Source organism: Pygocentrus nattereri, chromosome 9 (assembly GCF_015220715.1).
Source record: "Pygocentrus nattereri isolate fPygNat1 chromosome 9, fPygNat1.pri, whole genome shotgun sequence".
NCBI lineage: Eukaryota > Metazoa > Chordata > Actinopteri > Characiformes > Serrasalmidae > Pygocentrus > Pygocentrus nattereri.
This window is the reverse complement of record NC_051219.1, coordinates 32,955,850-32,969,989: the sequence shown is the minus strand read 5'-3', so window position 1 is coordinate 32,969,989 and position 14,140 is coordinate 32,955,850. Positions and strand designations below refer to the sequence as shown.

Here is a 14,140-nt window from a genome sequence, read left to right as displayed (position 1 = left end):
ATTACAATCAGAATAAGCTACAGCAGGTGTATTACCTTATTACAATCAGAATAAGCTACAGCAGGTGTATTACCTTATTACAATCAGAATAAGCTACAGCAGGTGTATTACCTTATTATTACAATCAGAACAAGCTACAGCAGGTGTATTACCTTATTCTATCAGAATAAGCTACAGCAGGTGTAGTATCCTAATTATTACAATCAGAACAAGCTACAGCAGGTGTAGTACCTTATTATTACAATCAGAACAAGCCACAGCAGGTGTAGTACCTTATTATTATAATCAGAACAGGCTACAGCAGGTGTAGTATCCTAATTATTACAATCAGAACAAGCTACAGCAGGTGTAGTACCTTATTTTTACAATCAGAACAAGCTACAGCAGGTGTAGTGCCTTATTATTATAATCAGAACAGGCTACAGCAGGTGTAGTACCTTATTATTATAATCAGAACAGGCTACAGCAGGTGTATTACCTTATTATTATAATCAGAACAGGCTACAGCAGGTGTATTACCTTATTATTACAAACAATAAATATCATCCTATACTGTGAAACAATGATATATTCAAAAAGTTATCATGATATACCTGCTTTGAGTACCAGCAGCAGTAGGTTGCACTAAGGAGCCTATCTCTATTATCTTACACTGTCTGCAAGGAAATGACCAGACATAGCTGCACCACTGAATGAAACATTACATGAGTAACAATACAACCGAGATAAAAAACCAGTTTCACTAAACTATGGGTGTAAAAAAGAGACATTCTCTACTGCAGTGAGTAAGCAAGGTGGAAAGTCCCTCTTAAAAATGTCTACAGACCACTTAAAACTGGTAACAAACTGTATGATGATGAGAACCACACAAAACGACACAGGAATAGCATATTTTTACAACCAGTGTACACTAGCAGCATGGTGAAGCGTGAACTTGAACTGAGCACTATCTATCAGGAAACACACACCACATCAATGACTCCCACATCACCTTCTACTCATTCGCAGAAAGAGATGCATCTGACCCAGAAAGAAAAAAAAAATCTGCTCACTGTACGACAAAAAACAAAAACTCAAAAAACCTCTTCTGAGTAGAGCCAGCCGATGTACCCAAAATTCCTCACCACATATTCTAGTATACTCTTTAACATCAATAATTTTTTGTAATTATTTGCATTCATTTTTAAAGACAGACTAATATTCTTGATTTTGAACCCCAAAGAAAATTAATTCTCCAACTGAAGAGCAGAATGTTTGACGCTGGGTTACTACATTAAAACATCTGCATTTCATTTATTTTACTACACCATACATAAACTGTTTGCTGTAAAAGGAATTCAAGTAGATTTAGTCTCAGAATTAGTGTGAATGTTTACAAATCAGCATCACCAGAATATATATATATATATATATATATATATATATATATATATATATATATATATATATATATATACACACATATATACATATATACATACATACATACATACATACACACACATATCGTTAGCATCTTAAATTTTATATATAGTACCTTTTATATTTATATATAATAGAATAATTTGAAATAAATCAAAAGTAGTCTGTGTTTTCACATAAATCACATTTTATCCAGAAGCAGCCATTTCTGCTCATGCCAAGGCAGCTATTTATGTTGTGGGAAAGCCCTGGCAATAGGTAAAAATTATCATGCAAATAACCGTAGACTAAGCAGAGAAGTAATTAAGGCAAGTCTGGCTATGGCAGGTCAACATGTCAGATACAAAATGCTCCATTTTGTAACATACTGAGCCAGGGGAACAGGTGTGTTGCAGTAATTTGTTTGAATCTGCTCTACTGAATACAAATAAACAAGCCCTCTAATAGACTTACAAGGGAATGTGGTTCGTTTTTTTTAAGGCTACATTCCATTCTTTGAGAAAAAAAATAAGTGGCCATGCTTGAATGCACAGATGACAGTAATTTTTGATGATATTTTGCGTGATTTGACATGGGAAAAAAAAGCTGACAGTCATTGACAAAAGTGGGTTTGTTTAAAGTTGATTTCAGGTGCTCATGGGCACGTCAACAAAATTCCCATCAAAGCCTTCTTTCCTCATTCCTCAGAAAACTAAAAACACAACCTTAACTGAACCATTTGGTATGTTTTACAGGTAACCACTCTTTGCTGCTTTTCTAGAGGAGTTGGTGATAACTTGTAGGGGATGAATGAGCTCGGGGGACGCTGGGTCCTTGAGTCCCCAACTAGGCTGTCCACTTTGAACAAGGTCCAAACGGAGTTCCTCCAGCGCCTGAACACTGTCTCCTCCTCCACTCCCCACTAGTACTTTTCATTTGGTCACTTAAGGAGTGAGCCTGAGCCCCATTCCCCCTTTTTCCAATCTCCTCTCAAATTTATTGGGTTCAGAGAAGGCCCTACTGTCCTTCTGCTGGCTGAAAATAGAGATCAGAGTATCCATTACTCCGACAGAGATGGATGCAGGTCTCTATGCATCGTCCCCATAACAAGGACATCAAAGAGAGGTAGCCCCCTCTTTTCAGCCTGACCCCCGTACAAGACTCCCCGCTCTCACCTCATTATGCACTTCTCTTATAGCCGTTTTGATATAAAACCCCCCGCAAGAGTCGGCCTGGAGCCTAACTACACGGCCATCCCATCAACAGTGCTTTCATTACAAAACATGAGATGCTGGGGAGTCAAGGACAGTGTGGCAATAAATGAGGGTGGAATACATCTGGAATCATTGTCATACGGGTTAAGCATTACGCGGACTTCATTCTGCATTGGTAAATCAGCGGCCGGCCCGGCACTCATAACCCTCCGAGGTAATAAAGATACAGGTTGGAGCAGGCCCTTTCCCTGACCAGCCCTGCTGCCACATGGAGGAGATTGCCATGATGGAGTGGGCACCGTATCACATGGCCCACACCATCACCCGGTTTAGAGGAATTAATTACAGATCTACGCAAATTGGAGGTCACCCACAGCCATAAGCTAACCTAGAAAAGAATGATGGGATCCATATAATGGCACACATTGAATGTACATTGTTGCGATTTCAGCACGAAGAGCATACATTTGAAGAGGTTTCTACACCCACTTACGGCTTCAGTGCTCTTTGAACTGACATCATACAGAAATGTAAACGAGGAACACTAAACAGCAGAATTAAGCCTGAATAAGGCTGTGTTCAAAATATCAATACAGCAATATGCCGTAAGCCAACTCTTGGAAAAACATGAACCAAGATGGCTATGGGTGTGTGGCTATATCTGAAACTATTTGTATACAGAGAACACAAGTACTGCTGCAACTGTGCAACTGCAATCAATCTGAGAGTGCAATGTTTATGATGTGTAAGTAGGTGGAAAACCTTGGCTCTTATTTTTTTCATAGTTCTTGCCGCAACAATAACTGGTCTTAGGCTGGTTTAACACTTTCATCCAACTACTTGCATGCTGTGAGCTGTCTGCAACCTAATTCCCAGAGATTGTAAACAGTTACTGTTAGTTGCATACTTAACCCAGCTAAGCACAGAATTGCTAGCTTCAAGAAACTCTTATTTCTTGTTATCCCTTGGTTAATAGAAAAAATAAAAAAAATGAATAACCTTGTATGAACTTATAAGTATCTCTGTTTCGAGTTTGTATAAGACTTCACTTTCTTGTTCATTGAGCCAACATCGTTTGTAATCAATGCTTTGAAATAGTGTCGTTCAACATGATCACGCAATGCATTATTGTTGTTTTGATTGGAAACTTGTTCCATGAAGATGTTTGAAACTGAGTTTCAAATGATTTGCAGAATGCTTTACATTATACAATGCAGGTACAATTTAGTTTCATGTAGATTTCAACCACCTAAAATTGTATAAACGTTTCTCCACCTAAAGCCAGCCTTAGTGGTACATGTTCATGTGAAAACATACACCTTAACAGTGGATGCTAAACAGCCTGGGTTACTGAGCATTACTGCTGCATAAGATGGCTACCAAACACATGGAAGAAAATGAGAAAAAAGTATTTCTTAGCCTTAATAAACAAAACAACAACTACCCACTTTGATTTTTAACTACAGTTTTAAAATGCACTGAAATATTTGCAGACATACAAATTCAGTGATTCTAAATGATGTGATGCATCTATTTTGTTTTTGCATTTTGTAGCATTTTGGTTGGCCTGTGGGACACCAGAGGCAGCTGGCAGGTATCGACAGGCCAAGCGATCTGCAGCTTCAGTCGTTGCCAAGGCAAAAACCCGGGTGTGGGAAGAGTTCGTTGAGGCCTTGGAAAGTGACTAAGTCGGCTCCGAAAAGATTCTGGCAAACCGTCAGGCGACTCAGAAGGGGTAAGCAGTATGCCACTAGCACTGTATATAGTGGAGATGGTATGCTGCTGACTTCGACTGAAGACATCATTGGGCGGTGGAAGGAATACTTTGAGGACCTTCTCAATCCCACCAACACGTTCTCCAGTGAGGAGGCAGAGTCTGGGGACACGGGAATAGGCTTGTCCATTACTGAGGCCGAAGTCGCTAAGGTAGTTAAAAAGCTCCTTGGCAGCAGGGCTGCAGGGGTGGATGAGATCCGTCCCGAGTTCCTCAAGGCTCTGGATGTTGTGGGGCTGTCTTGGCTGACACGCCTTTTCAACATTGCGTGGACATTGGGGGTGGTGCCACTGGATTGGCAGACTGGGGTGGTGGTGCCTCTTTTTAAAAAGGGGGACCGGAGGGTGTGTTCCAACTACAGGGGAATCACACTCCTCAGCCTCCCTGGTAAGGTCTATGCAAGGGTAACTGGGGAAGAGAGTCTGGCTTATAGTTGAACCTCGGATTCAGGAGGAGCAGTGCGGGTTCCGCCCTGGTCGTGGAACACTGGACCAACTCTTTACCCTCTCCAGGATTCTGGAGGGTTCATGGGAGTTTGCCCAACCAGTCCACATGTGCTTTGTGGATTTGGAGAAGGCATTCGACTGTGTTCCCCGGGGTATTCTGTGGGAGGTGCTTCGGGAGTACGGCGTACATGGCTCTTTGCTACGAGCCATTCAGGCCCTGTACAAACAAAGCAGGAGTTTGGTTCGCATGGCCGGCAGTAAGTCAGACTTTTTCCCAGTGAGAGTTGGACTCCGTCAGGGCTGCCCTTTGTCACCGATTCTATTCATAATTTTTATGGATAGAATTTCTAGGCGCAGTCAGGGGATGGAGGGTGTCCGGTTTGGTGACCTCAGGGTCACATCTCTGCTGTTTGCAGATGATGTGGTCCTATTGGGGACATCAGGCCATGAACTTCAGCTTTCACTGGATCGGTTTGCAGCCGAGTGTGAAGTGGCCGGGATGAGGATCAGTACCTCCAAATCCGAGGCCATGGTTCTCACGCGGTAAAGGGTGGAGAGCCCTCTCTGGGTCAGGGATGAGCTCTTGCCTCAAGTGGAGGAGTTTAAGTATCTCGGGGTCTTGTTCACGAGTGATGGTACAAGGGAGCGGGAGATTGACAGGCGGATTGGTGCTGGGTCAGCAGTGATGTGGGCTCTTTACCGGTCTGTTGTGGTAAAGAAAGAGCTGAGCCATAAGGCAAGGCTCTCGATTTACTGGTCGATCTACGTTCCCACCCTCACCTATGGTCATGAGCTTTGGGTAATGACCGAAAGAACGAGATCGCGAATACAATCGGCCGAAATGAGTTTCCTCCACAGGGTGGCTGGACTCTCCCTTAGAGATAGGGTGAGAAGTTCGGTCATCCGGGAGGGACTCGGAGTAGAGCCGCTGCTTCTTCACGTCGAGAGGAGCCAGTTGAGGTGGTTCGGGCATCTTGTTAGGATGCCTCCTGGACGCCTCCCTTGGGAGGTGTCACAGGCAAGTCCACCGGGGAGGAGACCCCGGGGAAGACCCAGGACACGCTGGCGTGACTATATCGCCCAGCTGGCCTGGGAGCGCCTTGGAATCCCTCCCAGGGAGCTAGTGGAAGTGGCTGGGGAAAGGGAGGTCTGGGCTTCATTGCTCAGGATGCTGCCCCCGCGACCCGAACCCCGGAGAAGCGGAAGATGATGGATGGATGGATGGATGGATGGATTTTGTAGCATGCAAATGATTGATATAGCATGATTATATACTGTTGACACACGGTGGTGCAACTGTCTTAAAATTGCACTCATAAAGTTCTGATCAGTGACCGGGTGTAAGTCTTGTTGGTGCAACACTGTCTTGGTGTACAACTTGGCAGGCGGTTCTGTGTTATATAGTTTTGTGATGCTTGCACTGTAATATGCATCATATCAAGAAGCTGTCGATACTCAGACTGGGACCATAAACAACTGTGAAAAATTGGTAAATTGTGAAAAAATTAATAAATATCAGGTTTTTTAGTATAACATATACAGTATATGTAGGACAGTTTCCATTTGTGCCTGAGGGAAGGTGACAAGGCAATTTCATACAGCGTTATGGAAGAAAAAAAGCAAGTTTTGAAAGCATACATATTAAAACTAATGGTATCTTTCACAGGTGACCTCATACTCCTGTGGTTCATTTGCTCCTTTTAATGTTCCAAGATGAAGCTGAGCCCTAGTCTCCCCCCACATAATGCTGCGGCAGAACTTCAGCTAATGTCTTATTTTGCAGAAACATCCTGTTGCTCCATATCTGCCTCAGTCTCACAGGCAAAATAAATAAATAAATATAGATAAAGTAAATAGTAATAACTTACTACTACATGAATTAATTTCTTCTTCCTCTTTTTGTGCCTTCCCAAGTGAAAATCCAGGGCGTTAAAAGTCACATGCTTTTTTTTAGCTAAAGAAAACTGACTAAGTAAACTTAAAACTGTAACTGACAGAACAATGAACTGTTGCATGTGTCAATGAAACAAAATTAGTACTGGAATTTTAGAGTATGGATCACAGTGCAGAACACTAATGCAAATAAAATAGACGGAAAAAGATGTATACAACGTATCAACTTCATGGTGGTCACTGATAATTATTGATAAATCGATAAATGGTCTCAGCCCTCGCCAATACTCAGCCTAAGAGATGCTATACAAGCTTGTGAGATTAAAACATCCAGACAGAACAGCATATTTGGGAAAGAGAGCCAATTACTGGAATGACAAAACAATTGTCTTCTCTTATCCAAACAACAGCAATTATTTACACATCGATTGGTAATGTAATGCTTACTGTAGGGTACTGGAGCCAGCGGTGGGCCCTGGATAATGTGTGGGGGTCCCATTGGAGTCCGAGTCAATGCCTCCTCTGTGCTGCCTGAGCGCTGGATGGCCAGCTCCACCTCCTCATCTGTCAGACCTGAGAAGAGAGAACAATCAAAACCAACCTTAAGTTACACTGTGTAGGCTAACTTAAATTACTGTGGAGAAGGAGAAGAACACACAAGAGCAAACAGCAAACATGAGTCACCCTCTTAAAAAAAAAACAAAAAAACAAGGCCCAGTGTAATTAATGAGGAGAGCATATGGGAAAAAGTACTGGTCTTCAACATTACACATCACAACTGTGTGTAACCTGCCTTTGAGCAACAGTGCTCTTATAAACTAGATTAAGCGCACTGAAGGTATCAGGAATAATAACAGGCATCAACTTTAGAGGTCTAAAGTCGGGTCTGCCTGGCACTACTGAAATCTTCTCCATTACTGGCAGACCTCTACAGTGTGAATAGAACCCGTCCATTTCCAGCTGCCTTATTTCCCCAGGTGGAGCTCTTCGAAACCCCAGACAGATAAAATGCATTATTTTAATTTCTTCATTGTAATGTAAATGTATTACATAATTTTGCAAATGCCAATATAATCTAATCTTCAGATCTTTTTTAATGATTTTAGTCATGATTAAATTGCATAGAGGTCCCTGATGGAAAATGACAGGGGAGGGGAGGGGGAAAAAAAAAAAAATCTAATTTTAACATTTCCTTTTTTGGGGGGGGGGGGGGGGGGGGGGGGGGGTTATTTCCAACACCTCATGCAGCCAGTGGTCTGTGTCTGCTCTTTATTAAGCAATTCGAAAGCAAACAAAGAGCCAAAACTACACACACCACTGTGTGAAAATGGGAAAATCCTTGGGAGACCGTCTATTCATACAGCCAAAGCTGAGCTTTGAACATTTAATGAACACATAAACGTGGTGAAAACATTATAGGCTGCCACCACAATTGGCACATAAAAAACAAAACGTCCCCATTTAGAGCTGCTGGTTTTTAAAAGGATACAGCCCCTATCAAACTGCGAGTTAAACTATCACTTTTATACATGCTCTGTATAATACTACATCCACTCCCTCAGTGACCTTTGTTTGTCCACCGCAGACTGGAGAGTGTCATTTCTGTCATTGTGCGTTTAGCTACACATCTCTGTGCTCTGCAGTCTCTCTCTCTCTCGCTCTCTAGCCTTGGTACGAGTGTTGTTTACTGGAGACGTCCCCCTGGGCATTTCACCACTCTACTCCACATGCTTTCATGCGACTCTGCTGCCTGCCAGGGAGCCAAAAGGCTCAGCTTTGCTCCAAATTGAGCTGTTTAAAAAGCAGACAGTGAGCTGTTTTTGTGCTGTAATACACATATCATAAATGTGGCAAATGCCAGTGGCACATGTGCTTAAACAGCACACAAAGAGCTGAGAGCTTGGCAGCAAACAGAGACTCTGCCTGTTCGGCCCTGTCTAGTGTCAACTGGGTATGAAATCCAAGACTTGCAAGTACATAGAGTCTCTTGAAATGAAGGGCTGCAATGAAAGCAACAGTAAATAAATAATGACGAATAATACAAAGCAAAGGAAACCCAACAAATAGAAGATGAATTAAAATAACTTATGCCATCAGATGACTTATTTTCATTAAAGTTAATGAACCTCTGCTTCATCGGGGGCTGCTACTTTATGCTAAAGTAATGTTTGTTTCAATCAGGTTGTTTTTTTCCTCCTGCTCTTAAAAGTACAACAAATAGAACCTTATACAGCCGCTCAAAGTATCAATTAATCAATACCTCCACAACACTGCACATAATTCAATATACTAACATTCAATATGTTTTAATGCCTTACTTAAATAAGTTAGCACCAGGCTGACAGTATTTTGAAGATATTTGTTTTGATGAAAAAAGGGTTTTTTTGTTAAATAAGTTCTAAAAATCTTTTTTCTGTGTTCACGCCTATAAATATTTGGTGTCAAGTTAGTGATGAATGAAAGTTTTCGCCCAAGTACTGTTTGGTATTGAGCATTGTGATCCTTGGTATCGGTATCAAAATTCTCATATCGTGATAACCCTAGGACCTTACATCCCATCATATGCTTTGCTGATTTCCTAAATAAAAAAGTTATTACATCTTATACAGAGAATAAACTTAAATTTGCCATTTTTCACTAACTGCAATTCAATGGTGGTATTTAGTGCACAATTGCTATGTATTTGCCAAGTTTAACATGCTGGAAAAAACACCAAACTATACTGAATATAAAATAAAAGTTATTTAATATGTGCTGTTACTGTTTTACATTTAATGTTTTCTTTTCCCAACATGCAAAATTCAGCAAATAAATAGTAATTGAACTGTTAAATGTTAAACTGTGCAGAAGTATGTTCTCTGTAGTGGATGTGTCACTTAGAAAACCAACAAAACATGTAATCTGACCAGGGGCGCCCAAACTTTTGCATACAACTACAATACTGCAAACTACAAAAAGACCAAATTTAGCCACTGGTAAAACTTCAAATCAATATTTTTCAGAATTAATCAAAAATGAGCTCTGCTTAAAAGCTTTTTGGTAATTCATAACTTCAACACAACCTGAAATGTAATTTACATCTAAAGAGAATCCAGCACATCGTAGATGAGCGAAGAGCACAACATTCATCTGAGTGAGACAACTAGACTCATCAAACCGAAGTGATAAAATATAGTGGGGAATCTAGTTTCTAGGCCTAATTTTGTGAAGGGAAGAGCTCTGCATATAGCTGTAGACTCATTGGCCGTCAGAGGGAGTATTAATGAAATTTATAACTCCACCATTTTCATTAAAATTACCATTTACTCACTTTTATCGCTCTTCCAGAAATCTCCAGGTTAAGGTCAAAGGCGCGATTTTTTTCAATTCCACCCAACCCATGAGTGGGGGATGGGGGTGTTAACTCTCGGGGACTAAACTGGCCATGAAAATTGTTGAATAATTTAAGTCAAATATTGGCCATCCTGTCTTGCGTGGCAGTGCAAGTGCCAGGAAGCGGCCGCAGCCATGTGCTGAGCTGGTGCAGTCAGTCTGCACTGTTCAATAAGCAATAATGTGTCCCTGGACTCACCATTCATCTGACCACAGCAGACTGCATGGTGGCAGACTATTGAATGAGACAGAGACCCCGCCCCCCCCCCCAAACACACACGCACACACACACACCCACACCCATATCCCTTCTCCCTGAGCCAGATCACCTACCACAGGATAGAGTGAGACAGAGACCCTCCTGGGAAGTTCATATATTAACCTTGGAGTGAGCGGCTTTCTAAAAGATATCATAATAAACAAATATGTACATATCCGTAATGTCATTTGAATTCTTAAACAGCACCCTGCGTGAAACTACAAAGGCTTCTGTAGTGCATCAAAATTAGATGCATGCAAATTCATTAACACATTCGCTTTTTCTTGTCGATTTTAAGCTCTGTCAGCTATTTTGTTGCCTCTGATGCCATTATTGTAAAGAAAATGGGACGACAAATAAAAAGGCCTTTGAGATCCAATTTGAAAAGAAAGACAACAAGGTGAGAGTGAATTTTACATATAAAAGGAAAAGGACGCAAATAGAAAATCTGAAATTTATTACGGTTTCCAAAACCTGTAGAACGACCTCCTGGGCCCCCCATTTCGGATCGACCTGCTGGGAGATGAATTTTTTTAAGACATAAATTACATCTAATGATGACACCGTAAAAAAGAACAATAATGGAAAGCTATTCTGTATTTCATTATACTGTATTATTTGGTGCACCTGATACACGCGGCGCCTGTTTATGAGTCACCGTATTAGCACATGCTCAGCCGAAGCATTTGCTTTGACCTTGCCATTCTCATTGGGGCATGAAATTACGGTGGTGGCACCTCGATATTACAGCTATAAATACTGTAAACTGCATATCTGGGCTACGTTTTCTATTGTCTTTCAACATAAACCTGATCGGTATTTATTTAAAGGAAAACCCATTGCTCGTCATGTTATTTACAGCTCTATTTTCTGGGCTCTTATTTTTTTCTGACTTTTTCCTTTTGCCTTTTTTTTAGTTTAGTTTAACGTGATGGGGTGACACGGCCGATCATAAAATGCGGTTCTCCAATTCTGGCACTTCTAAAATTTATAGATTAAGAACACGCTCGGACAGCCAATTATAAAATTGCTTACTAAAATATTTTTGGTGCTAAAAGGTGAAAGCTGTTTTATTGGCCTGCCAGGCCTGCATGTTCAAACTGCCCTTGACTGAGTACTACTCACATTTTGAATATGAAATTAAAAATAAAAGCCACGGGTCATAAATAGATAGAGGTCCATAGGTTACAGAGAGTCACAGAGCCACTTTAACCTGTTCCGCACGCAGCTGTTCACAAGACAATTCTGCGTGACAAGTCCGTGTGCCCTATGACAGCGCTGCAGCAGCCCAATCACATGCCCTAAATAATGACCGCTCTCATAGCGTATTCATTTATGTATTAAAAAAAAGGGACTCTTCTCTCATTTCCCTGCTTTATCGCCCTCCGCTGATGACAAAGTGAGAGGGGACCGGGGCTAGGTGGCGCCGTGGAGTAATTTATAACCACATCAATCCCTATGCCTTCTGCACAGGCCTTGGTCATTGCAATTTTTGTCCAAGAGGTGAGTCGCATAACCTCACTTGCAAACACCGTCCTATTAATATCCAGAATGATGAACCATATCCTTTCCTTCATGGCATGAGTAGTATTACACCTTGGGTGCTCCTGTGTCCCTTGTGACCCCTCACCATAATGAAACGACTACAATGAAGAACACTAGAGAGGTCAGAGATCCAGTAGGCCTGCTAAAATGAAGCAGCCTGAACTTGCTGTAGCAAAGTTCACATGGACAACCTTCACAAAAAGTCACCCTACAAATCTGCAGAGCATATGTCTGGCAGCAAGCAGCAAGAGCAAATCTGCAGCAAGAACAAAGAGATTGGGCCTTCACTAATGAATGTAATAGTAATCGACTGATCAATATTCAAGGAATTATTTTGATGATTAACTGAGCAAACATTACATTTTACTTCACATACACTCCCGTTCAAAAAAAAAAAAAAAAAAAAAAAAAAAGGCCAAGCCCAAAATATTATGGTTTTCACTAATGGTTGTGGCCTGGTCAGAGTTGAGATTTCAACTTTATATGGAAATAATTTGGCCTGACATTAAAGACAAACTAGTTTGGCAACGTTTAAGCTGTTTAAAACCATCAATGCTGAGTGGAACATGACTGACTCTTTTCTGTGAGTTACTCTATTTGTTTTAGTATTTCTAATTAAGACCAATAAAAGCTTAAATGTTTCACCATTTTTACTTGCACTGCAGTTTACATGAATCTAGTTACTGGAAAAATAAATGCATTAGTGAGATCCTGCTGGTGTGCATTGTCCTAAATTTCAACTATGCATGCAAAAGTGATTTGAGCGCCAACAGCGTCCCCTTGTTAATAACGTTCAGACCGCTGCACACGGCTTCATACAGACTCACGGATTCCCTGTTTATCATTCAACTTGCAAAGTAATTATGAAGTTGCTTCATCTTGTGTATAAACTGCAATATACATTTTTTTCTTTAGCCAAGTAATCGATTTTAATCAAGTAATTGTGACAATCACATTGCTACATTAAGCCATAAAACATTTATCATGTATAGAGAAAATTAAAGATGAAATAAAAGAGGCATCTTGAAAGAAATACATCTTGTACTGAGATTTCATAACTAATTACTGAAATACTATCCACATAAATCTCATTGAAATAGTATAAACCGTGACCTAGCCTGTATTCCGTAATATGTGTCACAATTTACACTAGTAAAATGTATATGAAACATTTCATAACATATTTCATTTTAACATGCTTACCTTTCCTCTGAATAGTTCAGAGAGAGAGACAGAACTGAAATAAGAGAGTCTTTCAGTGCAGATTAGAGCATTACAGAGCATGTAAATAACATGTATAGGAGAGATTATTGTGTAAAGATCCTGCAACATGTAATCAAAGTGCTGCCTATTTTCCCCTTCATCAGCTTCCTGCCTCTATGGCTGCCTGCTGGAGGAATCCAATTTAAATCCCACTCCACAAGGAGATGGTATTGTTTTATTTTATGTGAGCTTTGACATTTCTAGCTGTTAATACAGAGCAAAACTGGAAAATATTTACATAAATATGACATTAAACTGTATTAGAAATTAAGATGGACATCTCTGTTATTTTGGGAATGTGATTGAGTTGAAGTGGGTTAGAGAGGGTGCTCAGGAGGTCATGAGAAGGGGTGGGAGGATCATGGAGTGGAGGATATTTGACAGGAATGGGAGAGAAGTTTACAGTGTAGAACCACAATTTTGTCTGTGATGCAACCACAAGAGACAAAACATTGTGGTAAACAAGCACAGATATCATGCACTGACCAATTCAAAGGCAAAATGAATAATCTCCAAGTACAATCTTCGATTCCAGCGTACTCTCAAAATTTGGCTACAGGCTAATAATGTCACGGTATCCCCAAAACCGAACGATGCAAATCTGACTCCTAGGAATAAACTGCACACGAACCTGCTGTTACAGTGAAGCATACATCAAAGCTTATGAACCATGCATAATCACCAAGAATACTGTAGACAGAACTTCCTCCATGGTTAATTCTATGTTTAGAGCATATTGCTATGCCCTTGGTTTGACCCTAACCCTTACAAATGGGCTTTAGCTATAAACAGAGAAAATTAAAGGTCACCATCATAACTATCAAGATGTCATTTCTGCTACTATATTTAAGGTAAGTTTTAATATGAAAATGTCAATCAAACAAAATTTCTGCTTTCAGGGAGAAATGACTGAAAAATAACTGGGTAAAAAAGACTGCAGCAATAGCGTGAGGAGGAGCTCACTTGCTTAAAC

At 40.6% G+C, this 14,140-nt stretch overlaps 1 protein-coding gene across 1 annotated transcript in view; it reads right to left on the bottom strand.

The window, feature by feature from the left end:
* pex14 (peroxisomal biogenesis factor 14) overlaps positions 1 to 14,140 on the bottom strand; it is a 94,267-nt gene that overhangs the window by 34,389 nt on the left and 45,738 nt on the right. The window contains exon 4 of the mRNA XM_017708188.2: positions 7,176 to 7,301. Coding sequence (XP_017563677.1) covers positions 7,176 to 7,301 — 126 coding nt within the window. The remainder of the gene's footprint in view (positions 1 to 7,175; positions 7,302 to 14,140) is intronic.